General features: G+C 41.7%; 1 protein-coding gene across 1 annotated transcript in view; it reads right to left on the bottom strand.

Moving 5' to 3' along the window:
- Positions 1 to 3,884: 3,884 nt before the first annotated feature.
- The window catches only part of LOC106611355 (FERM domain-containing protein 6), a 63,933-nt gene continuing 40,174 nt past the window's right edge, over positions 3,885 to 27,643 (bottom strand). The window contains exons 4-14 of the mRNA XM_014211509.2: positions 24,954 to 25,033; positions 22,130 to 22,206; positions 21,238 to 21,424; positions 19,400 to 19,555; positions 19,223 to 19,288; positions 19,059 to 19,127; positions 16,161 to 16,335; positions 15,395 to 15,706; positions 14,755 to 14,892; positions 13,555 to 13,646; positions 3,885 to 7,424 (exon numbers count right to left, since the gene is read on the bottom strand). Of these exons, the coding sequence (XP_014066984.1) occupies positions 7,128 to 7,424; positions 13,555 to 13,646; positions 14,755 to 14,892; positions 15,395 to 15,706; positions 16,161 to 16,335; positions 19,059 to 19,127; positions 19,223 to 19,288; positions 19,400 to 19,555; positions 21,238 to 21,424; positions 22,130 to 22,206; positions 24,954 to 25,033 (1,649 nt within the window). The 3' untranslated portion in view covers positions 3,885 to 7,127. The remainder of the gene's footprint in view (positions 7,425 to 13,554; positions 13,647 to 14,754; positions 14,893 to 15,394; positions 15,707 to 16,160; positions 16,336 to 19,058; positions 19,128 to 19,222; positions 19,289 to 19,399; positions 19,556 to 21,237; positions 21,425 to 22,129; positions 22,207 to 24,953; positions 25,034 to 27,643) is intronic.

The raw sequence follows: 27,643 nt of genomic DNA on the forward strand, positions 1-27,643 counted from the left end.
TAAGGACATCTTCCTGATATTGTCACCTAAAACCCTGAAACTTTTAAAGGTGCAAAATTGAGAGCATCCTGTTGGGCTATATCACCGCCTGGTACGGCAACCACACCGCCCTCAACCACAAGGCTCTCCAGAGGGTGGTGCGGTCTGCAGAACGCATCACCGGGGGCAAACTACCTGCCCTCCAGGACACCTACAGCACCCGATGTCACAGAAAGGCCAAAAAGATCATCAAGGACAACAATCACCCAAGCCACTGCCTGTTCACCCCGCTACCATCCAGAAGGCGAGGTCAGTACAGGTGCATCAAAGCTGGGGCCAAGAGACTGAAAAACAGCTTCTATCTCAATGCCATCAGCCTGTTAAACAGCCATCACTAACACAGAGAGGCTGCTACCTACAGTTGAAGTTGGAAGTTTACATACACTTAGGTTGGAGTCATTAAAACTCCTTTTTCAACCATTCCACAAATTTTTTGGTAACAAACTATAGTTTTGGCAAGTCGGTTAGGACATCTACTTTGTGCATGACACAAGTCATTTTTCCAACAACTGTTTACAGACAAATTATTTCACTTATAATTCACTGCGTCACAATTCCTGTGGGTCAGAAGTTTACATACACTACGTTGACTGTGCCTTTAAACAGCTTGGAAAATTCCAGAAAATGATGTCATGGCTTTAGAAGCTTCTGATAGGCTAACTTACATTCTTTGAGTCAATTGGAGGTGTACCTGTGGATGTATTTCAAGGCCTACCTTCAAACTCAGTGCTTCTTTGCTTGACATCATGGGAAAATCAAAAGAAATTGGCCAAGACCTCAGAAAAAAGATGTGTAGACCTCCACAAGTCTGGTTCATCCTTGGGAACAATTTCCAAACGCCTGAAGGTACCACGTTCATCTGTACAAACAAGAGTGTGCAAGTATAAACACCATGGGACCACACAGCCATCATACCACTCAGGAAGGAGACGCATTCTGTCTCCTAGAGATGAGCGTACTTTGGTGGGAAAAGTGCAGATCAATCCCAGAACAACAGCAAAGGACCTTGTAAAGATGCTGGAGGAAACAAGTACAAAACTATCTATAGCCACAGTAAAACGAGTCCTATATCGACCTAACATGAAAGGCCGCTCAGCAAGGAAGAAGCCACTGCTCCAAAACCGCCATAAAAAAGCCAGACCACGGTTTGCAACTGCACAAGGGGACAAAGATCATACTATTTGGAGAAATGTCCTCTGGTCTGATGAAACAAAAATAGAACTGTTTTGCTATAATGACCATCATTATGTTTGGAGGAAAAGGGGGGAGGCTTGCAAGCCGAAGAACACCATCCCAACCGTGAAGCACAGGGGTGGCAGCATCATGTTGTGGGGGTGCTTTGCTGCAGGAGGGACTGGTGCACTTCACAAAATAGATGGCATCATGACGACGGAAAATTATGTGGCTATATTGAAGCAACATCAAGACATCAGTCAGGAAGTTAAAGCTTGGTTGCAAATGGGTCTTTCAAATGGACAATGACCCCAAGCATACTTCCAAAGTTGTGGCAAAATGGCTTAAGGACAACAAAGTCAAGGTATTGGAGTGGCCATCACAAAGCCCTGACCTCAATCCTATAGAAAATTTGTTGGCAGAACTGAAAAAGTGAGTGTGAGCAAGGAGGCCAACAAACCTGACTCAGTTACACCAGCTCTGTCAGGAGGAATGGGCCAAAATTCACCCAATTTATTGCGGGAAGCTTGTGGAAGGCTACCCGTAACGTTTGACCCAAGTTAAACAATTTAAAGGCAACGCTACCAAATACTAATTGAGTGCATGTAAACTTCTGACCCACTGGGAATGTGATGAAAGAAATAAAATATGAAATAAATCATTCTCTCTACTATTTGAACATCTTGACCATGTTCTGTTATAATCCCCACCCGCCACAGCCAGAAGAGGACTGGCCACCCCTCATAGCCTGGTTCCTCTCTAGGTTTCTTCCTTGGTTCTGGCCTTTCTAGGGAGTTTTTCCTAGCGTTGCTTGCTGTTTGGGGTTTTAGGCTGGGTTTCTGTACAGCACTTTGTGACATCAGCTGATGTAAGAAGGGTTTTATAAATAAATGTTATATTATTCTGACATTTCACATTCTTAAAATAAAGTGGTGGTCCTAACTGACCTAAAACAAGGAATATTTTGGATTAAATGGATTAAATGACAGGAATTGTGAAAAACTGAGTTTAAATGTATTTGGCTACGGTGTATGTAAACTTCCGACATCGACTGTAAATACCGACTTGAAATCATTGGCCACTTTAATAAATGGATCACTAGTCACCTTAAATAATGCCACTTTAATGTTTACATATCTTGCATTACTCATCTCATATGTATATACTGTATTTCATACCATCTATTGTATCTTGCCTGTGCCGCTCCGGTCATCTCTCATCCATATGTACATATTCCTATTCCTTTCCTTTAGATTTGTGTGTATAAGGTAGTTGTTGGGGAATTGTTAGATTACTTGTTCGATATTACTGCACTGTCGGAACTTGAAGCACAAGCGTAACAATTGCTTAACACTATGGGCTACTGTATGTTTAAGCTTCAACTCTATTGGAGCAGTTAGGTTCGCTACTGGAGCAGTAGGGAGAAATGAAAACCACACAACTGAATATTAAGGGGAAAAAATGCCGGCTTGTATTTAGTGACTGTGCCTATCAATAAACACTGTCAGGGGTTTACGTGTAGCACGTGTTGAACAATCCCACTGCAATGTATGATGCAATGATGTCTTGCAAGAAAAATCCTACCACACCGTAGTATGGCAGCGCAAATTCACTGTTCTCCAAGGAAAATACATCTTTGCATGCAAATCTTCTTATTGATGTCATGAGTTCGGGCGGCTCTCCATCCTTGGTGGAACTGAATCCAAACTCAAACCTGACCAAATCCTGGCGTCAATCTTTCCCTCAATCCCTTCACAGCATGTTTATATAGATAAGGGAGTGTTAATATCCAGTTCTCTCTTTTAAGTTCAGTTTTATACAACTTCTCAACAATTTGAAACTCAGTTTTAGTTCCATGGAATGGCGGTAGCTATTCACGTTGCGTTCTAGCTCTTTTTTTCCAGAATGTTGACGCCAACTGATGTATAACGTGAGGTTAGGAGACGGACTAAGAGAATATTCCGTTTTGATTGGCTCAAGATAAACTGATTTGTAATAGCTGTCAATTTAAACATATCAATAGTAATATAGTATAATATGATTGGTTAATGAACGATAAGTATTCAACATTAGTTGACCTGCGTTACACAAGCATTTCGTTACACTCGCATTAACATCTGCTAACCATGTGTATGTGACCAATAAAATTTGATTTGTACCTCCCACTTTTGTCCTCAGAACAGCCTCAATTCGTCAGGTCATGGACTCTACAAAGTGTCGAAAGCTTTCCACAGGGATGCTGGCCCATGTTGACTCCAATGCTTCCCACGGTTATGTCAAGTTGGCTGGATGTCCTTTGGGTGGTGGACCATTCTCGATACACGGGAAACTGTTCAGCGTGAAAAACCCAGCAGCTTTGTAGTTCTTGACACTCAAACTGGTGCCCCTGACACCTACTAAAATACCCCGTTCAAAGGCACTTAAATCATTTGTCTTGCCCATTCACCCCCTGAATGGCACACATACACAATCCATGTCTCAAGTCCTAAAAATCCTTCTTAAACCGGTCTCCTCCCCTTCATCTACACTGATTGAAGTGGATTTAACAGGTAAAATCATTAAGGGATCATAGCTTTCACCTGGTCAATCTACGTCATGGAAAGAGTAGGTGTTCTTAATGTTTTGTACAACATTGCCCAAACAGAATATCAGAGAGGTCAGGACAGCTTAGCTTAGACAAATAAAATGTATGGTTTTTATTGAATATTGTTTCAATTCAACAGGGTTTGGCAAAACAACTAAATCATTCATTTTTTTCCTGAAGGCCAATCCTTTCACAGAAAGGACTATGGATACTTAGTTGTAGACATACAGTAAGGGTGTGTGTAGAAGCTAAGCCACCAAAGGAGAGAGTTAAACAAAATGCTAAGGTTTTCAGGTTGTTGTTCTGGTTTTATGGCGGTGTACCTGGACACACACTGGCTTTATACAGCATAGAACATCAATGATCTACCAGAAAAATATTTCAATTTGTGAACAAGTCTTTGTTTGCGCGGATACCCAATATTAATAAGTATAAATTATAAGAGTAAAAATAGAGAAGCTAGTAACATGGTTAGAAATAAAATGTTACAGTATGCACTGTTACTTTGAAATCACACAACAATATCAATTTCATAAGTGTATTCATTATTATACATTTCTTTCCAACAATCACGTCTTGCTGCCTTGGCCTGATCTGTGGTTCTAGATCAAGATGCCTTGCTCTGTGGTTCTAGGCCGACGTGTCCAGCTGATGAGACCAGCAGTGAAGAGAAGTGGAACTGTCAGATCTCTCCACTATACCACAGCAGAGCTGTTTCTAGAACATTCTAAAAAGGTTCTAGAGCCTACATAGCTCCCTAGAGCAGCAATGGAAAAGCTCAGCTAGAATGTTGACCCAAAACAATTACTTAACTGAGGTACATAGTGGTGTAGAATTCCAAATACATCATGAAGTAGCATTTTGTTTATTACTCCAGAGATATTAGATGACACAAATGAGGGTAGGATTACAAATGTACATGCATAATGTACTATTACCATACATGAAATTAAGAGGTTAATGAAACTAACACGGCCTTCTCAATAAGGTTTACTGAGTGGGGAAGAAATGCAAAAGTACTGTGTGAAAGACATTTGGAAGACAAACTCTACTTTCCATTTATATTGAGTAGGTATGGTTTGGAGATTTATTAGTTAGAACTCTAAGACAATAGATCATTGAGGGGAAAAAATTAAAAAAAAAAAAAAAAAAGAGGCCAGACAGCCTTGTCTGGATCCCCACATAGTAAGGTATAATAAAGCTGTCTTTATATGAACATGACTTGTGTAGTTGTGTGTTTCAAACCTTGTGAAAATTGTTTAGCTCTTGGCCAATTAACTGAGCAATGTAAAAATCATTAGGCATCAACTTTCTTCAGCTGCTGTAAGATGAAATGAGACTATCACTGGGTAAAAAAAGGGCACAATATTTTTAAAAAGTGAATGTGATCTCACAGGTTTGTAATACTGTCACATAAATGTACACTGCTTATAATACTGACTGACATCAACCGCACACAAAGAATACCTTTTCAACAAATACAACGGATCTCATTGTTCTAAAAATGCTCCATTCCAAAAATATTACTTTAAAACTTCCAATTAGCTAAAATGGTCAAATAAAAAAAGACACAAAAATGTTACAAGTTCCAGTTTGAAATAATAAATTGAGACAGAACAAACATGACAATCCCCAAAACTAACAAAGACAGCCGAGTGAATAATAATATCATGTTTCAGCATACAGAAAGAAAAGTCTAAATCCCAGTTTGAGAGCTGGCCTAAACACAACCAAACTCCATTTTGTCTGTGTGTGGATTACATCTAGGATTTTCTCAGCTCTGCGCACACAGACAGGTGAGGGCATGTAGAAACTCATCCTGCCCCAAGCAACAGAGCAGACCTGAAACATCCAATGACGTTGCCCGTGCTACATGTCATATGACAGGAAACTAACTGTCACAGATTCAAATATGTCTGTTATAAGGATGGTAGGATAGGGATGGTAGATGACATCATTATAGAGGTAATCCCCTTCAATGATTACTGGTTAATAAACAGACTGTTTGAATAATGATTTTTAAAGTCTGATGTCAATGATTAAATACCAAATATACTGCTGACCAACAATAAAGTTACAGAAGAGCCTTATGACTTAAAAACTGATCTCCGCGATTCGTGTGAGCAAGTGTTGCTAAGCGAGAAGCTGGGATTGATTGTCAAGGCACGGTTGTGGTTCAGGACTTGCATAGGTGTAATGAAGGCATGTGGGGTGTGTTCCTAATATCAGTCTACTCCCTACACTAGCAGACAGCTCTACAGAGGAACTGTTGGCACATTGCACTTCCTGGCAAAGAGAGGAGAAATGGCGTGTCATGTCTAATCTCAGACTAGCGCATGCTGGATTTGGTTCTGGGCTCCGAGATTATGTCATACATACTACATACTGGAGACAGAGGGAAGGCAGATGCAGGACATCATCAGTGTTTCTTCTGGAACAATCCAGAACCTGCTCATTGTGACTTCATAATATCCTGTCATGGACTCACAAAGCTGTATCATTTCATTGATTGGTTACACACTACAACAACAATAATAATAATAATAAGTGGACATTAAGTTTTTTTCTTTAGTTTAACGCAACTTGTCTTTGGTTCATAGCACAAATAGCTTCACCATCTATTTTTGTAGGGGAAGGAGTGGGATCTACTCTTCATGGCAGAACATTTTGATATAGGCTGTGTGTACTGCATTACTAAAGTCATAGTAGGCAAACACATGACATTGATTTTAGTTTTCTGTGAAAGTATTATTTTGCTTAGCACACCCCATGTTCAGATCCAAAAAACATTCTGGATAAAGTACATGCTTTGGAAACGCAGACGGTCAGAGGTTGTATAAATAACAGGGTGATGCTGAGATATTCCTTGACGTTCCTTAACTTTTCCCTTTACTTTCCCAACCAGAGTGTCACTGGAGTATTATCAGTCCGATTAAAAGATGCTGCCAGCTTTTCTTGAAACCCAGAAAAGGTTTATCCTTTTTTTAAATAATATTTATTATACCCCCGTTTCGGCAAAAGATTCCTCTGAAAGGGCTTTCGTTATCTGTCTCTCCGGTGTAGGTCGTCTCAGGTGTTACCATGGTTACGTTGACTGGTGATGTCAATCTGGTGGATGTAGGGCTTTTAACCTCCATCTAACTCTTCCCAGTACGGTGCAGATGGCTGTTATGGCTGACAGGTTATGGCAACAGACAGATAAACCAAGTATCACCTCTCCAAACCTCCAACCCTCTTCTCTCGTCCCATTCTGTTTCCTGTGGCATCTACAGGTCTGAGCGGTGGAGGCAGGGGTCATGAGGCCACCCTTTTTGCCTCCCCCAGCCATCCATCACACCACAAACTCTGGGACCTCGTCGCTGGTAAGCTCCAGGGAGAAGTACTTGCTGGTCCTCTTGATGGGAAAGCCGTCAAGCTGGTCACCGCGGATCCCGGCGCACTGCTCGGCAAGGTTGCCCTGGTAACCACTGCTGTCGCTCAGCTCCTGGGCACAGCCGAAGGTGTAGCTGTGGGCGGTGTCCTGGCATAGCTCCGCCCACTGGAGGCAGCCCTTCTGGTAGAGACGCACATCGTCCAGGGATTGGCTGTGGCGGTCCGTCGATGTCTGAGGCTTCCTGCACACTGTCGTCTGGGGAACAGAAGGAAAACTAAACAATCAGTAAATGTATTCCGTTTTTGTTTTACAATGTAAAAACTGCTGTACTTGCCTTTTCCCTTAGTATTTCTAGCCAGAGAGCAGATATTTTTTGTGAAGGTTTTACTCGATAATTTAAAGGAATAAGTGATCAAAATAGCTTTATCTTATTTAGTTCAATGCACTGATTGTAAGTCATTCTGGATAGGAGGGTCTGCTAAATAACTCAAATGTAAAATGACAGTACTAGGGATGCAAATTTTGGTCAATTTTGATGCAAAGTAACCGACCCTCATTAACCGGCTAACAAATGGTTAAATTTGTTCCAAATAGTTAAATGACCAACAAAAAATACAAGGAACAGTCATGTTTCATTATAGAGCTTATTTGAATCATGCAACAGTAGCAAGCCAATCGTCTCACTGCCAAACGGCTGGTATTGAACATACAACTACTGTACAAAGCAGCCAATGTAAAACATTTCCAACATTTGCCAAAATGCAATTCCCAGGAAAACACTGTTCTACACAGTGAACCAGATGCCAGCAGCTCCATATGTGAGAGATGAAAATATCTGTTAGAAATGTAGAAAGAGGGAGACTCTAAAGATGCAACAACTAGGATGTGGTTGGCCAACATGACTAGGATGGTGTTGTTAACATGACTAGGATGGTGTTGTTAACATGACTAGGATGGTGTTGTTAACTAGGATGGTGTTGTTAACATGACTAGGATGGTGTTGTTAATATGACTAGGATGGTGTTGTTAATATGACTAGGATGGTGTTGTTAATATGACTAGGATGGTGTTGTTAATATGACTAGGATGGTGTTGTTAACATGACTAGGATGGTGTTGTTAACATGACTAGGATGGTGTTGTTAATATGACTAGGATGGTGTTGTTAATATGACTAGGATGGTGTTGTTAACATGACTAGGATGGTGTTGTTAACATGACTGGGATGGTGTTAACATGACTAGGATGGTGTTGTTAACATGACTAGGATGGTGTTGTTAACATGACTAGGATGGTGTTGTTAACATGACTAGGATGGTGTTGTTAATATGACTAGGATGGTGTTGTTAATATGACTAGGATGGTGTTGTTAACATGACTAGGATGGTGTTGTTAATATGACTAGGATGGTGTTGTTAATATGACTAGGATGGTGTTGTTAACATGACTAGGATGGTGTTGTTAACTAGGATGGTGTTGTTAATATGACTAGGATGGTGTTGTTAATATGACTAGGATGGTGTTGTTAACATGACTAGGATGGTGTTGTTAACATGACTAGGATGGTGTTGTTAATATGACTAGGATGGTGTTGTTAACATGACTAGGATGGTGTTGTTAACATGACTGGGATGGTGTTGTTAACATGACTAGGATGGTGTTGTTAACATGACTAGGATGGTGTTGTTAATATGACTAGGATGGTGTTGTTAACATGACTAGGATGGTGTTGTTAACATGACTGGGATGGTGTTGTTAATATGACTAGGATGGTGTTGTTAACATGACTAGGATGGTGTTGTTAATATGACTAGGATGGTGTTGTTAACATGACTAGGATGGTGTTGTTAATATGACTAGGATGGTGTTGTTAACATGACTAGGATGGTGTTGTTAACATGACTAGGATGGTGTTGTTAATATGACTAGGATGGTGTTGTTAACATGACTAGGATGGTGTTGTTAACATGACTAGGATGGTGTTGTTAACATGACTAGGATGGTGTTGTTAATATGACTAGGATGGTGTTGTTAATATGACTAGGATGGTGTTGTTAACATGACTAGGATGGTGTTGTTAACATGACTAGGATGGTGTTGTTAATATGACTAGGATGGTGTTGTTAACATGACTAGGATGGTGTTGTTAACATGACTAGGATGGTGTTGTTAATATGACTAGGATGGTGTTGTTAATATGACTAGGATGGTGTTGTTAATATGACTAGGATGGTGTTGTTAATATGAATAGGATGGTGTTGTTAACATGACTGGGATGGTGTTGTTAACATGACTGGGATGGTGTTGTTAACATGACTGGGATGGTGTTGTTAACATGACTAGGATGGTGTTGTTAACATGACTAGGATGGTGTTGTTAACATGACTAGGATGGTGTTGTTAACATGACTGGGATGGTGTTGTTAATATGACTAGGATGGTGTTGTTAATATGACTAGGATGGTGTTGTTAATATGACTAGGATGGTGTTGTTAACATGACTAGGATGGTGTTGTTAATATGACTAGGATGGTGTTGTTAACATGACTGGGATGGTGTTGTTAATATGACTAGGATGGTGTTGTTAATATGACTAGGATGGTGTTGTTAACATGACTAGGATGGTGTTGTTAACATGACTAGGATGGTGTTGTTAACATGACTAGGATGGTGTTGTTAACATGACTAGGATGGTGTTGTTAATATGACTAGGATGGTGTTGTTAACATGACTAGGATGGTGTTGTTAATATGACTAGGATGGTGTTGTTAATATGACTAGGATGGTGTTGTTAACATGACTAGGATGGTGTTGTTAACATGACTAGGATGGTGTTGTTAACATGACTAGGATGGTGTTGTTAATATGACTAGGATGGTGTTGTTAATATGACTAGGATGGTGTTGTTAACATGACTAGGATGGTGTTGTTAACATGACTGGGATGGTGTTGTTAACATGACTGGGATGGTGTTGTTAATATGACTAGGATGGTGTTGTTAATATGACTAGGATGGTGTTGTTAACATGACTAGGATGGTGTTGTTAACATGACTAGGATGGTGTTGTTAATATGACTGGGATGGTGTTGTTAACATGACTAGGATGGTGTTGTTAACATGACTAGGATGGTGTTATTAATATGACTAGGATGGTGTTGTTAATATGACTAGGATGGTGTTGTTAACATGACTAGGATGGTGTTGTTAACATGACTAGGATGGTGTTGTTAACATGACTAGGATGGTGTTGTTAATATAACTAGGATGGTGTTGTTAACATGACTAGGATGGTGTTGTTAATATGACTAGGATGGTGTTGTTAATATGACTAGGATGGTGTTGTTAATATGACTAGGATGGTGTTGTTAACATGACTAGGATGGTGTTGTTAACATGACTAGGATGGTGTTGTTAACATGACTAGGATGGTGTTGTTAATATGACTAGGATGGTGTTGTTAACATGACTAGGATGGTGTTGTTAACATGACTAGGATGGTGTTGTTAACATGACTAGGATGGTGTTGTTAATATGACTAGGATGGTGTTGTTAATATGACTAGGATGGTGTTGTTAACATGACTAGGATGGTGTTGTTAACATGACTAGGATGGTGTTGTTAACATGACTAGGATGGTGTTGTTAATATGACTAGGATGGTGTTGTTAACATGACTAGGATGGTGTTGTTAATATGACTAGGATGGTGTTGTTAACATGACTAGGATGGTGTTGTTAATATGACTAGGATGGTGTTGTTAATATGACTAGGATGGTGTTGTTAACATGACTAGGATGGTGTTGTTAATATGACTAGGATGGTGTTGTTAACATGACTGGGATGGTGTTGTTAATATGACTAGGATGGTGTTGTTAACATGACTAGGATGGTGTTGTTAACATGACTAGGATGGTGTTGTTAACATGACTAGGATGGTGTTGTTAACATGACTAGGATGGTGTTGTTAACATGACTAGGATGGTGTTGTTAACATGACTAGGATGGTGTTGTTAACATGACTAGGATGGTGTTGTTAACATGACTAGGATGGTGTTGTTAACATGACTAGGATGGTGTTGTTAACATGACTGGGATGGTGTTGTTAACTAGGATGGTGTTGTTAATATGACTAGGATGGTGTTGTTAACATGACTAGGATGGTGTTGTTAACATGACTAGGATGGTGTTGTTAACATGACTAGGATGGTGTTGTTAATATGACTAGGATGGTGTTGTTAACATGACTAGGATGGTGTTGTTAATATGACTAGGATGGTGTTGTTAACATGACTAGGATGGTGTTGTTAACTAGGATGGTGTTGTTAACATGACTAGGATGGTGTTGTTAATATGACTAGGATGGTGTTGTTAACATGACTAGGATGGTGTTGTTAATATGACTAGGATGGTGTTGTTAACATGACTAGGATGGTGTTGTTAACTAGGATGGTGTTGTTAACTAGGATGGTGTTGTTAACATGACTAGGATGGTGTTGTTAATATGAATAGGATGGTGTTGTTAACATGACTAGGATGGTGTTGTTAATATGACTAGGATGGTGTTGTTAACATGACTGGGATGGTGTTGTTAACATGACTAGGATGGTGTTGTTAACATGACTAGGATGGTGTTGTTAATATGACTAGGATGGTGTTGTTAATATGACTAGGATGGTGTTGTTAACATGACTGGGATGGTGTTGTTAATATGACTAGGATGGTGTTGTTAACATGACTAGGATGGTGTTGTTAACATGACTAGGATGGTGTTGTTAACATGACTAGGATGGTGTTGTTAACATGACTGGGATGGTGTTGTTAACATGACTAGGATGGTGTTGTTAATATGACTAGGATGGTGTTGTTAACATGACTAGGATGGTGTTGTTAATATGACTAGGATGGTGTTGTTAATATGACTAGGATGGTGTTGTTAACAGGACTAGGATGGTGTTGTTAATATGACTAGGATGGTGTTGTTAACATGACTAGGATGGTGTTGTTAATATGACTAGGATGGTGTTGTTAACATGACTAGGATGGTGTTGTTAACATGACTAGGATGGTGTTGTTAATATGACTAGGATGGTGTTGTTAACATGACTAGGATGGTGTTGTTAACATGACTGGGATGGTGTTGTTAATATGACTAGGATGGTGTTGTTAATATGACTAGGATGGTGTTGTTAATATGACTAGGATGGTGTTGTTAATATGACTAGGATGGTGTTGTTAACATGACTAGGATGGTGTTGTTAATATGACTAGGATGGTGTTGTTAATATGACTAGGATGGTGTTGTTAACATGACTAGGATGGTGTTGTTAACATGACTAGGATGGTGTTGTTAACATGACTAGGATGGTGTTGTTAATATGACTAGGATGGTGTTGTTAACATGACTAGGATGGTGTTGTTAACATGACTAGGATGGTGTTGTTAACATGACTAGGATGGTGTTGTTAACATGACTAGGATGGTGTTGTTAACATGACTAGGATGGTGTTGTTAACATGACTAGGATGGTGTTGTTAATATGACTAGGATGGTGTTGTTAACAGGACTAGGATGGTGTTGTTAATATGACTGGGATGGTGTTGTTAACATGACTAGGATGGTGTTGTTAATATGACTAGGATGGTGTTGTTAATATGACTAGGATGGTGTTGTTAACATGACTAGGATGGTGTTGTTAATATGACTAGGATGGTGTTGTTAACATGACTAGGATGGTGTTGTTAATATGACTAGGATGGTGTTGTTAACATGACTAGGATGGTGTTGTTAATATGACTAGGATGGTGTTGTTAACATGACTAGGATGGTGTTGTTAATATGACTAGGATGGTGTTGTTAACATGACTAGGATGGTGTTGTTAACATGACTAGGATGGTGTTGTTAACTAGGATGGTGTTGTTAACATGACTAGGATGGTGTTGTTAACATGACTAGGATGGTGTTGTTAATTTGACTAGGATGGTGTTGTTAATTTGACTAGGATGGTGTTGTTAACATGACTAGGATGGTGTTGTTAATTTGACTAGGATGGTGTTAATTTCACTAGGATGTGGTCGTTAATATCACTAGGATTGTGTCTTTGGTTTCTGAACAACAAAATAGAATTGATATGAAAACCAATAGAACAGCTGTCCAACAGGGGATGTTGTTGTGCTCATGTAACATATGCTGCACGCGTGTTATAAAGAAGATGCATGACGAACTAACGAAAATACACACGCATCAATTTAATTCCATTACATTATGCAAATAGCCTATTGGCCGATAAGCATGACCGGTCAGATTTATTTTGGCGGCTAATCGGTAAACGGTTAACTGTTAACATCCCTAGTCAGTACCAAACAGGATACGTCGTAACTGTCACTGACCTGAGGAAGAGACTCAATGCTCTGGCCTCTCATCTTCACAACGGTCTCAGAGGAACTGGAGGTGGATGAGCTGACGTCCTTCACTATGAGTCCTACAGTGCAGACAGAGAGGATGACATTCATAAAAAACAACTAATACATCACCATCTGTTGACCGTCAAGCCAAGTTCAATTCAACCAGTCTCACTGAGATAGGAGGCTGTCCTAAAACAGAGTGAATGAAGACAGCAAGTGGTTGTATGTACCAGAGTATACATTGGTCTGGGTAGAGAAGCTAAGACAGTGGTTGTATGTACCAGAGTATCCATTGGTCTGGGTAGAGAAGCTAAGACAGTGGTTGTATGTACCAGAGTATCCGTTGGTCTGGGTAGAGAAGCTAAGACAGTGGTTGTATGTACCAGAGTATATGTTGATCTGATCTGGGTAGAGAAGCTAAGAGAGTGGTTGTATGTACCAGAGTATATGTTGATCTGGTCTTGGTAGATAAGACAAGACAGTGGTTGTATGTACCAGAGTATATGTTGATCTGGTCTTGGTAGAGAAGCTAAGACAGTGGTTGTATGTACCAGAGTATCCGTTGGTCTGGGTAGAGAAGCTAAGACAGTGGTTGTATGTACCAGAGTATCCGTTGGTCTGGGTAGAGAAGCTAAGACAGTGGTTGTATGTACCAGAGTATATGTTGATCTGGTCTTGGTAGAGAAGCTAAGACAGTGGTTGTATGTACCAGAGTATATGTTGATCTGGTCTTGGTAGAGAAGCTAAGACAGTGGTTGTATGTACCAGAGTATATGTTGATCTGGTCTTGGTAGAGAAGCTAAGACAGTGGTTGTATGTACCAGAGTATCCGTTGGTCTGGGTAGAGAAGCTAAGACAGTGGTTGTATGTACCAGAGTATCCGTTGGTCTGGGTAGAGAAGCTAAGACAGTGGTTGTATGTACCAGAGTATCCGTTGGTCTGGGTAGAGAAGCTAAGACAGTGGTTGTATGTACCAGAGTATATGTTGTGGTCTGGGTAGAGAAGCTAAGACAGTGGTTGTATGTACCAGAGTATCCGTTGGTCTGGGTAGAGAAGCTAAGACAGTGGTTGTATGTACCAGAGTATCCGTTGGTCTGGGTAGAGAAGCTAAGACAGTGGTTGTATGTACCAGAGTATATGTTGATCTGGTCTGGGTAGAGAAGCTAAGACAGTGGTTGTATGTACCAGAGTATCCGTTGGTCTGGTCAGGGGACATGGTCAGCATGTCCTCAGTGATGTGGATGCACAGGTCCTGGTTCAGGTCCAGGGTCAGCTCATGGAGCTCCTCATAGTCTTTAGGGTCGTCCACTAACATCTCAATCTCTGGAGGGAGACAGACAGACACTAATATTAACCTCTGGAGGGACAGACAGACAGACACTAATATGAATCTCTGGGGGGACAGACAGACACTAATATGAATCTCTGTGGGGACAGACAGACACTAATATGAATCTCTGGGGGGACAGTCAGACAGACACTAATATGAATCTCTGGGGGGACAGTCAGACAGACACTAATATGAATCTCTGGGGGGACAGACAGACAGACACTAATATGAATCTCTGGGGGGACAGACAGACAGACACTAATATGAATCTCTGGGGGGACAGACAGACAGACACTAATATGAATCTCTGGGGGGACAGACAGACACTAATATGAATCTCTGGGGGGACAGTCAGACAGACACTAATATGAATCTCTGGGGGGACAGACAGACAGAGGGCCAGTGATGATCACTAGCGGAGCAGGGGAGAAGGCATGACAAAAAAAAAGTGTGTGTGTGTGCGTCCCTTGCTGTATGTGCAATTGATTGCCTTACCATCATCGTCCAGCATCCGCTCCTTGCCCCCGCTCTCGACCCCCGAGGTGTGTGAGCTCCCATGGCTAGTAGTTGAAGAGCTGCAGGTTCTCAGGGCCCGGTGCAGGGCCCCCCCGGGGGCCAGAAAACTGTCTGTCTCCACCCCAGAGGTTCGTGAGCTGCTGTGGCTGGCGGTAGAGTGGCGAGACAGGCGTTTGAGGTGAGACACAGTGCTGCCGGCGCTGCTGCCACTGGCCCGGGAACGCTTGTCCAGCCCGTCCATATCCAGCTCCAACGCGTCGCTGATGTACGACTCACGGTACTGCTTCTTGTCTGGAGAGGAGGGATAGACAGAGGGTTAGACACAGCAGTACCACAGATAAAGAGCCTCACAGGAGCTGGTCAGATAGAGAATTCACTCCTAAGGAATTATGGATATGCCCTACACATGAAAGATGTAGGAAAAAGGAATATGGCGGCAGGTAGCCTAGCGGTTTAAGAGTGTTGGGCAGGTAACCAAAAGGTAGCTGGTTCAAATCCCAGAGCAGACTAGGTTAAAAATCTGTCTGTGCCCTTGAGCAAGACACTTAACCCTAATTGCTTCTATAAATCACTCTGGAAAAGAGCGTGTGCTAAATTACTAAAATGTAAATATCAACATTACAACTGGCTAAGGGAAGGAATGCTGAATCAGGCAGAGACACCAGGAGAATCCAGGGAGTCAAATTTCTCCAGTATGGCAAGATGGCAGCATGGCCAGGTAGGTGTGTCCCGGTATGCAGTGTACCTTCGTTCTCCTCTAGCCTCCGGACTTGTTTGAGAACAGGCTGCAGGTTCATGTAGAGGCGATGGCTGTTGCTGAGTAACTGTAGGAGGTGGCGGGACCGCAGGGGACAACCGGTGTAGTAGATCAGTTTACGGGCCGACGGGAGACCATCCGGCAGGATCTCAAACTTCTTCCCCTGAAACCAGACAAGAGAGAGAGGAATAGGAGTTAGCATGAAGATATCGTACAAGGATTCTATCTACATGTCATCCAGCTGACGTATGATTGATGTTTAACACTGATTATGGAAGATCTTGGTGTCTGAGATACTAACGGAGCGACGACCCTGTGTGATTCAGACACCAGTGTGTGTTGCATCTTTTTGAATGTTCAGTTTGTTTGCAGAGGGATATGCATGAGAGGATTCAGACACTTCGCTAGAGAGCCAGATAACCCGACAGGCAAAAACACACAATGAAGGGGGGGAGAAGAGAACGCAGAACTGTCTCTTCTTTGAAAACTATTCTGCGGCACTTCTTACAACCAAAACAAGAGCTGAATCTCCAGATTGAGGGACACAAGCCAAACTGAAGAAACATTTCAACATTTTCTTATTTGTTTATTAGGATCCTCATTAGCTTTTGTAGCAGCAGCTACTCTTCCTGGGGTCCACAAAAAACACGACAAGTAACAAAACACTGATAGACTGATACAGTGATAGACAAGGACAGTCACGCAAATTCAAAATACGATAAACAATACAATAATAAAAAATAAAAAACCAAGCATGTGTGTTAGTGTCTGTGTCTCCTCACAGTCTTCACCGTTCCATGAGATGTTGTTTAATCCGATTTTTAAAAGGTCATTTTGCTGTTTGAGTAATTGGAGATTGAAGGGAATTTCCTGTGATCATGGCTCTGTATAATACGGTGCGTTGCTGTGAATTCATTTCTGGACATTCTGATCAGAATGTTATTTATGCAGACAAAAATCTGGAATTTTCATCACAGCACATTTCTCATAAAAACTAAGAGAAACACTCAACCAGGAAAGACTGGCATGCATGCTGTTGTTGGTTCTGTATGTGCAGTTAATGGCAAGGCGTGCTGCTCTGTTTTGAGTCAGCTGCAGATTTGCTAGGTCTTTCTTTGCTGCACTTGACCACTTGACCACATTACCGGACAATAATCAAGATGGGACAAGACCAGGACAAGACCAGACCAGGACAAGACCAGGACCAGACCAGGACCAGACAACTAGTACCGTTGATTTGTGTCAAAAACACAGAACATGTTTTTTATAAACAGACATAGCCCTCCCCATCTTCACAACAACTTTGTCAATATGACTCAACCATAATTGACCATCCAATGATATACCTAGGAGTTTAGCTTCCTCAACGGTCACACACAACTCCATTTGAGGTTTAGGTCTTTGAGAATGTATTTGGTTCAAAACAATGGTTTTAGTTTTAGATGTATTGAAGACCACTTTATTATTAAACCATGAGAGTCTAAGCCGTGTCTAAGCTCGGGGAGCGTCTACTAAGCTATATGGAATTGTTTTAAGAAGGTCATACCAAGGATCATTTGGCTATTTAATTTTGAATCTTAAGACCCCTTGACGTATCAATTTAAAAAAAAGAAAAATGGTATTTGGCCTTACTGCTATTAGCCTATACAAAAGCATTGAATAACAGATTCACTACATAGAACAACTGTCACGTATACTCCCCCTACTGTCCGGCGCCCGAGGTCGCCAGGCTGCTCATTATTACACACACCTGTCACCATCGTTAAGCACATCATCAGACCTAATCACCTGCCTGATTAACCTTCCCTATACATGTCACTCCCTTTGGTTCTTTCCCTAGGCGTTGTTTCTGTTCCTTTGTTTCATGTCTGTACGCTACTCGTGTTTCTTGTTTTGTTCCTTGTGTATTTATTATTAAGTCACTCCCTGAACTTGCTTCCCGACTCCCAGCGTAGACGTTACAACAACAAATAGTCCATGTCCTATATCTGAGAGATAAGAAAGATCAGAAAACATGTATTTAACACCTAATTTTCAGCACTTTTCAACTGATATCAGGGGACCTTCAGACGAGTCGTGAGGTTTGTGGGTGTCCTAGAGAAAAACAAACGGCATGTTTGTGTTCGTGAGAGTCTCACCTTTAGGTCATATTAGAGTGTAGCCCAAACTGTTTGGATGCTACAGACAGAAGTTGGCAGATCGGCTGTACCGAATTCAGACAGGTTCCATGCAGACGATCAAAACGGAGAACACCATGTTCGTGAGAGTCTCATCTTTCCATAGAGGGGTCATAATAGTTTGTTGGCCAAACTGTTTGATGCCACACATGATTTTGTGAGAACACCGATTTGCGGGATGTCTCATGGTCTAACAAACACAGCTCTAGCTCTGTCACAGCAGATGCGGATGTGCGACAAAACAGATATCTCTAGCTTAAACTGACATGTTGATTTTTGTATTATTTTTGTTGTTGTACTATTCACCTGCTTGATAGTGTGTTTGATGTTAACAGATGTTTGTTTTCTGGTTGACCTGAACATTGACTAGTTGGCAACTAGCTGGTAGTGAAGTGACTGTAGCAGCTAGGGGTAAGACCCAACAGAGAAGAGGAGCTCTGTGTCACTATTTCCACAACTATACTCTGTGTAGGAGCTGAACTTTCACTAACCACTGCCATAAGTCAAGACTGGCTTCAAGTTTCAAAGACGTCACCGCTGGGATCATGAGAGACAAAACAGAACTTCCAGAAAGAGAGAGACTCCCCTAGGCCCTCAAAGTGCCTAATGACATCCGACATTTCCTTGCCACGATCCTAACAAGTATCGCGATACTGGCATCGTCTCAGCCTTACCTCTTAGTAAATACCATCTCTATGGCTCTACTCACCACAAACACCAGTTTGCCCACATTGGTCCAGGGGAAATCATACAGGAGCTGCTTCACTGTCCCCACGTTCTGAGAGAAACAGAAACATGATAGAAATCGTCATAGAAACCATACACATTAATAACACATGACCTAGACACATTTATCCATCCTTACTACTGTACCTGAAATATTTGGATCCCACGCAAGGTCAGTCCTAAAGTCATGGAACCCTCCACATCCTTTTTGTCCTGGGGAAGAAATATAAGTTTATTGGTAAGTTAATTGTGTGTGTGTGTGTGTGTGTGTGTGTGTGTGTGTGTGTGTGTGTGTGTGTGTGTCCGTCCAGGTTGACCTCTGACCTTATGGAGTCTGTAGTAGTGGACTGTAACATCATCCAGCTGGGCACACTCCTTGATGTATTTGAGATGAGCCTCTGAGGCGGTGAGGGAAAACAGGTCTTTGTGCATGTTGGGGATGTGTCTCAGGATGTAATCCCGGCCTCGCTTGGCCTTCACCTGGAAGAGAGGCAGACATATAGGCTGGTTTCAGTGCGGTGACAAAGGAATTCTCTCATACAAGCTTCTCAGTAGAGTGAACTCCCTCTGCTGGTTCTGATGTCAGCTCACTGGCAGAAGAAAGGAGGGAAGGCTTGCCAGTTGGGTTAATGGCGGTTGATGAAACCCCTCGCCCAGGGGAAGACAGATGCCTCATATACTTATATTACATCCCAAAAGGCGTCGTCCAGCTGGGCACAAAAGGTGTCGTCCACCCTATTCCCTATACATTGAGTATAAAAACATTAAGAACCCCTGCTCTTTCCATGACATAGCTTTCACCTGGATTCACCTAGTCAGTCTATGATCCCTTATTGATGTCACCTGTTAAATCCACTTCATTCAGTGTAGACGAAGGGGAGGAGACCGGTTAAAGAAGGATTTTTAAGCCTCGAGACAATTGAGTCATGGATTATGTATGTGTGCCATTCAGAGGGTGAATGGGCAAGACAAAAGATTTAAGTGCCCTTTGAATGGGGTATGGTAGTAGGTGCCAGGCGCACCGGTTTGTGTCAAGAAGTGCAACGCTGCTGGGTTTATCACACTCAACAGTTTCCTGTGTGCATCAAGAATGGTCCACCACCCAAAGGACATTCAGCCAACTTGACACAACTGTGGGAAGCATTGGAGTCAACATGGGCCAGCATCCCTGTGGAACGCTTTCGACACCTTGTAGAGTCCATGCCGACGTATTGAGGCTGTTCTGAGGGCAAGGGGGGGGGTTGCAACTCAATATTAGGAAGGTGTTCTTAACGTTTGGTATACTCAGTGTGTAGTGCACTACATTTGTCCAGAGCCCTAGGGGCCATGGTCAGAATAGTGCACTATATAGGGGATAGGGTGCTTTTCCCACTGGACTCAGTCAGTTTCAGGTTTGGATTTGGGGCGTTTCTCCGGAACCCAGTCACTCACTCAGAACCAGTTAGAGAACACCCTGAGAGGATGCATTTATGTACCACTCCTGAATGTACAACCATTTCCTGACCCTGTGGCTTCAAAGTGGATATGGGACCAATGGGACGGCAACAGACTAATCACAGGAAGTGGTTGGTAATTAGAGGGGTGGGGCACCGTCGTGTCCGGGAGGCGAGGGGGGCATGTCGAAGAGGAGAGGCAGCAAGTTTAGCCAGCTCACATCCAGATGATTTCTCTAAAGAGTCAAGCGTGCTGTGTGCCACTACCAGGGACGAAAATAAAACTAGCGTCCTAGAGCCAGCTATCCCAGCATGCTCCAATGAGGTAGTGTCTCAAATTGTTGGAGCTCAATGATTAATGAAACTGGCTACAAACCTACATTCAGTCTGTGTGCTAGACTACACTTAGCCGGTCCTAATTTACTCCTTATCCCTTGGTCCTAACCCTTCTATGTTTTCATATCTGTAGCATTATGGTGGAAATTTCAGCACTACACTGACTATACCCATTTTCAGGTCTGCAAACAATGAAGGGTTACAGGGGCTAAGGGGAATGGAAAGGAAGGTCATAATACTGCCTGGGCAACTCCAATCAATTACATTTATAAAACCCTTTTTAATAAGTGCTTTACAGATACTCAACCTAAAACAAAAAAGAGCAAGCAATGCAGATGCACAGTGAAAAACTCCATTTGGTACTGGTTAGGTCAGAAGGATAGATCTACTTACCCATGGAGGGAAGTAGGCCTCAGGTTCAAAGTACTTCCCAAAGTGCTTGTTGCGTTTGAAGTTGCCCAAGTCGGCCTGGAGGGCGAAGGCTGCCAACAGGAAGTAGGCCTCCTCTCTCTGCATACACTGCGATAGCAACACCTGTTTCCTCAGGTGCCAGTAGTAGTAGTACCGGGCTGAGCGGTCACTGGAAGTGAAGAGAGAAGAAGACATGATACAAACACATTCTGCTAGGCTACATCACCATTCTCAGGTTCCTGTAGTAGAGTAGGAGAAGACGTTACACCCCGGGGGAAGAAGACGTTACACCCCGGGGGAAGAAGACGTTACACCCCGGGGGAAGAAGACGTTACACCCCGGGGGAAGAAGACGTTACGCCCCGGGGGAAGAAGACGTTACGCCCCGGGGGAAGAAGACGTTACACCCCGGGGGAAGAAGACGTTGCCCTGGGGGAAGAAGACGTTACACCCCGGGGGAAGAAGACGTTACACCCCGGGGGAAGAAGACGTTACCCTGGGGGAGGAGACATCATGATACAAACACATCCCACTATGCTAGATCACCATTCTCAGATTCCTGTAGTACAGTAGGAGAAGACATTACCCTGGGGTGAGACATAACCTTCGTAACGTACTTACTTATTCCTTTTCACCCCCATTGGGACATTAAGCCACAATGAGCTCCCTCACTTTTCTATCCTGGTCCTCAGAAACACGCCATCGTATTAGATCTAATCAAGCAGCTTCAGTATCTATCAATCCAAACCGCTTATTCAGAATGATATCACACTTGGCTCTGATTGTTAAACTTAAGTTTGTGTAAGAGGAGATTACTCATAGAATTGCATTCAGAATCAAATAGTAATTTATAGGATCTCTGTGGGATTACTTGCCTTATTAATCTCCCATTCTCAACGTAATATTGAGCCCTGAAGTGGATGATCATAGGAGGCCCAAATTGATCGATGCCCTGAAAACAACAAGATACAAATGAAAAACATTGGTTTTGTTATTTTCTAGCAAATCAAACCATCAAGACAGTGTATTCATTCTGCAAATAGAAAATCAAAAACTTCCATCCTGACAGTGAAAACAACAGCAGTTGCTCACATATTTGAATTTAAGATTACCCCCCAACAGACAGTCAATCTTGCAAATCTTGTAACCCTGATAGTCCGTTTGCTGTTGAAACGATAGTTAACTAAATGATTCAGTCGGAGCCATAGAGTCATACAGTTGAATTCTGAAGTTAACTACGGTTTGCAACTGCAACTACCTTAGCCAAATACATTTAAACTCAGTTTTTCACAATTCCTGACATTTAATCCTAGTAAAAATTCCCTGTTTTAGGTCAGTAAGGATCACCACTTTATTTTAAGAATGTGAAATGTCAGAATAATAGTAGAGAGAATGATTTATTTCAGATGTTATTTCTTTCACCAGTGGGTCAGAAGTTTACATACACTCAATTAGTATTTGGTAGCATTGCCTTTAAATTATTTAACTTGGGTCAAACATTTCAGGTACCCACTTCCACAAGCTTCCCACAATAACTTGGGTGAATTTTGGTCCCATTCCTCCTGACAGAGCTGGTGTAACTAAGTCAGGTTTGTAGGCCTCCTTGCTCGCACACACTTTTTCAGTTCTGCCCACACATTTTCTATAGGAGGTCAGGGCTTTGTGATGGCCACTCCAATACCTTGACTTTGTTGTCCTTAAGCCATTTTGCCACAACTTTGGAAGTATGCTTGGGGCCATTGTCCATTTGGAAGACACATTTGCAACCAAGCTTTAACTTCCTGACTGATGTCTTGAGAAGTTGCTTCGATGTATCCACATAATTTTCCGTCCTCGTGATGCCATCTATTTTGTGGAGTGCACCAGTCCCTCCAGCAGCAAAGCACCCCCAAAACATGATGGTGACACCCCCGTGCTTCATGGTTGGGATGGTGTTTCTTGGCTTGCAAGCCTACCCCTCTTCCCTCCAAACATAACGATGGTCATTATGGCCAAACAGTTCTGTTTCATCACACCAGAGGACATTTCTCCAAAAAGTACTATCTTTGTCCCCATGTGCAGTTGCACACCGTAGTCTGGCTTTTTTATGGCGCTTTTGGAGCAGTGGCTTCATCCTTGCTGAGCGGCCTTTCAGGTTATGTCGATATAGGACTCGCTTTACTGTGGAAATAGATACTTTTGTACCCGTTTCCTCCAGCATCTTCACAAGGTCCTTTGCAGTTGTTCTGGGATTGATTTACACTTTTCGCACCAAAGTACGTTCATCTCTAGAAGACAGAACACGTCTCCTTCCTGAGCAGTATGACGGCTGTGTAGTCCCATGGTGTTTATACTTGCGTACTATTGCATTTGGAAATTGCTCCCAAGGATGAACCAGACTTGTGGAGGTCTACCATTTTTTTCCTGAGGTCTTGGCTGATTTCTTTTGATTTTCCCATGATGTCAAGCAAAGTTGAGTTTGAAGGTAGGGCTTGCAATACGTCCACAGGTACACCTCCAATTGACTCAAATGATGTCAATTAGCCTATCAGAAGCTTCTAAAGCAATGACATCATTTTCTGGAATTTTCCAAGCTGTTTAAAGGCACAGTCAACTTAGTGTATGTAAACTTCTGACCCACTGGAATTGTGATAGTGATATATAAGTGAAATAATTTCTGTAAACAATTGTTGGAAAAATTACGTGTGTCATGAACAAAGTAGATGTCCTAACCAACTTACCAAAACTATAGTTTGTTAACAAGAAATTTGTGGAGTGGTTGAAAAAAAAGTTTTAATGGCTCCAACCTAAGTGTATGTAAACTTCCGACTTCAACTGTAATACCTATAAAACCTAGCGGTCAAACAGGGAAATGGTTTCAATCGATCGGGAAAACTGAAAATGTTTTAGAAAGTTCTGAGAACGGAAGTGAACATTTAGTCTGTTCTGGGAACATTCATTTTTAGGTTGCAGGGCAGATCTGAGAATTTTTTACTATGGTTTCCTGAATGTTTTAACATTCTGAGAACATTATTTATTTGGAGGTTTTTGAATAGCTTCCTTAAAGCTTTCACTGAATGTTTCAATACAACTTTTAATAACACCGCCAGCTTAGTTTGGGTTAACTGTTTCAAACTCCAAGCACAGATAGGACACGTGGACATTTATTTGCTTAGGTATTAAATCATGCAAACATTTTTTTTATTTTTAATTGTGGCACAGCATCACCGTGATTCAAACCTATAATATTCTGTTCTCTATTCATGGAATTAGTCCACTGCACCACCAAGATGGAGCTAGCATGCCATGTTATTTTTTAACTCATACAAAGCTGTTCATTTGAGTCTATTCAAACAGACCCCATTTCAAAGGAAACACTCATTAAGATCAGGTGTGGCCAACACACCTGAACACACTTAACAAGATAGAGGACAGAGAGAGTTCTTATTGTTCTGAGAACATGATTTTAATAGAACCATGAGGAAACGTTCTGTTGAATTAATGAAATACCAACTAATTAAAGTTATTTTTTTTTGTCAAATTCCTTACATTTGCTGAGCAAAGCCAAGCAGCTATCCTGCATCTTTCCCAGAAAATTGTGGGAGGTTGTATGCAAAATAACCATAGGACAACCACACTCACACCAAGCCCTAAGAAATATATGGTTCTCAGAACGTTATGTGCTTGCTGGATACTATTTGGTTGTGCAGACTGACTCACCTTGCTGGCCTCTCTCTTCCACTCCTTGGGACAGTACTTAGACAGCTTCTGACCCAACTCCATGTAAATGTGTTCATTGTCTGGGGGGACACACACAAAGGGTTAAATTGAGTCGCTTTATGATGACAGTTGTCTCTGGGTCGGTGATATGCATGGAATGAGTCACCCATTGACTCCTGTGTAGCAGACAGACATAGGTAGTTGACAGACAAAGGCAGTGACAACTGCAAGCAGCTGCAAAGGAAAACAAAAATCGCAGCAGGGCCAGTCAGCCAGTGCTGTTCTGAAAATTGGTTCATCTCATCTGATGGCAATCATATGCCCTGCAGGACAGGTCTATTGACCAGGAACCAGTGGGGTTGATTTAGGGACATTCCTGAACTGCTTGTCAGAACAGCGCAAAATCACAAGGCAAACAGTGACTAACCACCCACACTCTAACCCCTAACCCAAACCCAGTTCTATACCTACCACCCACCCCCAGCCCAGCTCCAACCCCCTGCTCTACCCCCCAGCTCCAACCCCCAGCTCCAACCCCCTCGCACTGACCAATCACTCTACCCACATACTTCTGTCACCCCACCCAACCCTCAATCTTGTGCAACTTGGCAGCAGACTAGTCAGCTAGTCCCTCTCTCCCTCCCCCTACCTCCCTCTCCCTCAGAGACACAGAGAGATCTTATGCCATTCAAATCAAAATTCCAATTAGAATCTGGCTCAAAATTGTATCATTAAGTTTTATAACCAATTACTTTATATGGCAGCAAAGTATGGGGTCCACTCTCTAATAATGAATTGACCAAATGGGACAAACATCCAATGGAAATACTGCACGCAGAGTTTTGCAAGACTATTGTAAGTGCAAAGAAAACCTTTAAATAACGCATGTCGAGCAGAATTGGGCCAAAACCCTCTCCTCCTTACTTTACAACCTAAAAACAAGTGACCCTGAAACATTTCACCACACAGCCCTACAATGTCAAGAGACGAAACAAGAGAAGAGTCCCTTCAGTGAACTGAGGCTCCGTTCACTAACCCAAACCAACCCCATAGAGCCTCAGGACAGCACTCAGACAATCTGGCCATGTCAATAGTCTACTGAATCGAATAAAGTGTGTGTGAGTGAGTACTATGACAATAACACTATTTGACGAGTTAAATAAGCTTTTAATTTGACACGTCAAATAACAGGTCTTTTGTAGAATCTTGTGTGTTCTGAATTTGCACGTGCAAGCCAAACGCCACCACTACTATCAATAGTACTGTCAAAACAGTACAAAAAAAAAAGTCTGCAAACAAGCAAACACCGGCCATGGACGATGCGTTTACAATACCGTGTTGGTAATAAAGCATTATTTGTTCGACCGAAACCTCTGGGGTAGCTAGCTAGCTTTAGCTTGGTACCTAGCTAGCACCAATACAAACAGCCTGAAAATAATGACCAGTAGAAACTGCAGTCATTTTCATTATTCTTAGCAATGATCCTTGTAAGTATTAGCTAGGTAGCCACTTGTTCGCCTATTGAAATTTACCTTCAGTTCATGAAATTGAACTTCAGCTACTTGAAATCACCTCCCCAGTCGGCCTATTGTGTCTTGACATTCATATTGCACTGTACAGCTTTACCTAAGGATTGGGGATAAATGAAATGGGTATCAGTCTAAGCAATACCCAAGATATTTGTTCCCCAACGTCCTCCTCAGAGTTAGACTTCCACGCAGTATTGTTTTTCCTCGGGAATAGTGTTCAATACATAGGTTGACAATAAATGTGGTTCAATTCACAGTTGTTTCAGAGTCCCACAATAAGAGCTACGATGCTAATGTTCTCTGCGTGTCACTGAGTAGACTGATACCATTTTATTGAGCCACAAACCACAGGTAAGACTGTACAGTGAAATAAGGATGCCCCAATGCAATTCTAAAGTATAATACATCCAGTGTGATTTCAACAGATTTGTCAATTTAACAAATAATCTTTTGTTGATATTTTATAACATTCCAAACTTGTTGAGCATGATCTATTCAAATATGGCATAATTATACTATTTGTATTCATTTGCATCACTGTCAAAGACATACTTTTATTTAAGGCTAACCGCAAAGTCCACTATTGTGGCTAATCCTTATTGTGGCTAGCTTCACATAGATGGGTCCGACCACCATTAATCAAATAAGAACTGTCTCATAAATTTTAGATGACACCTAGCTATATAGTTAGCTAGCTAACTATATAGCTACTGAAACAGATTGTCGTTTTGCTATGGACATTGTTTGCATCCATTAGTAAGCTAGCTTTTTTTTAATGACCAGCACTGTAGGTGCATGAGACAACTTTACCAGCATCATAGCATATGTATCGATGAATCGTTGTGACATATGAAATATGAGTGATAGTGTCATCAATGTGTAATAACCACGTAAATAATTAATGAACGCGTTAAATTATGTGACGTGCAGTCATATTCAGGTCCTGATTGGTCAAATAGTGTTATTTGACATGTATCTTTTTTGACACGCAAACACCCACACGGTGTTCCATAGAAATCCTGGTTGAGAATGAAACGACTGAACAAATGAACAACGAAACAGCACAGCAAGTAAGTGAAAGAAGTAGGTTTGAAAGGAAAATATTGGATATCGGTATCGTCCAAAAATGTCATATCGATGCATCACCAACAGAGAGAGGGA

Source organism: Salmo salar, chromosome ssa09 (genome assembly GCF_905237065.1).
Source record: "Salmo salar chromosome ssa09, Ssal_v3.1, whole genome shotgun sequence".
NCBI classification, from domain to species: domain Eukaryota; kingdom Metazoa; phylum Chordata; class Actinopteri; order Salmoniformes; family Salmonidae; genus Salmo; species Salmo salar.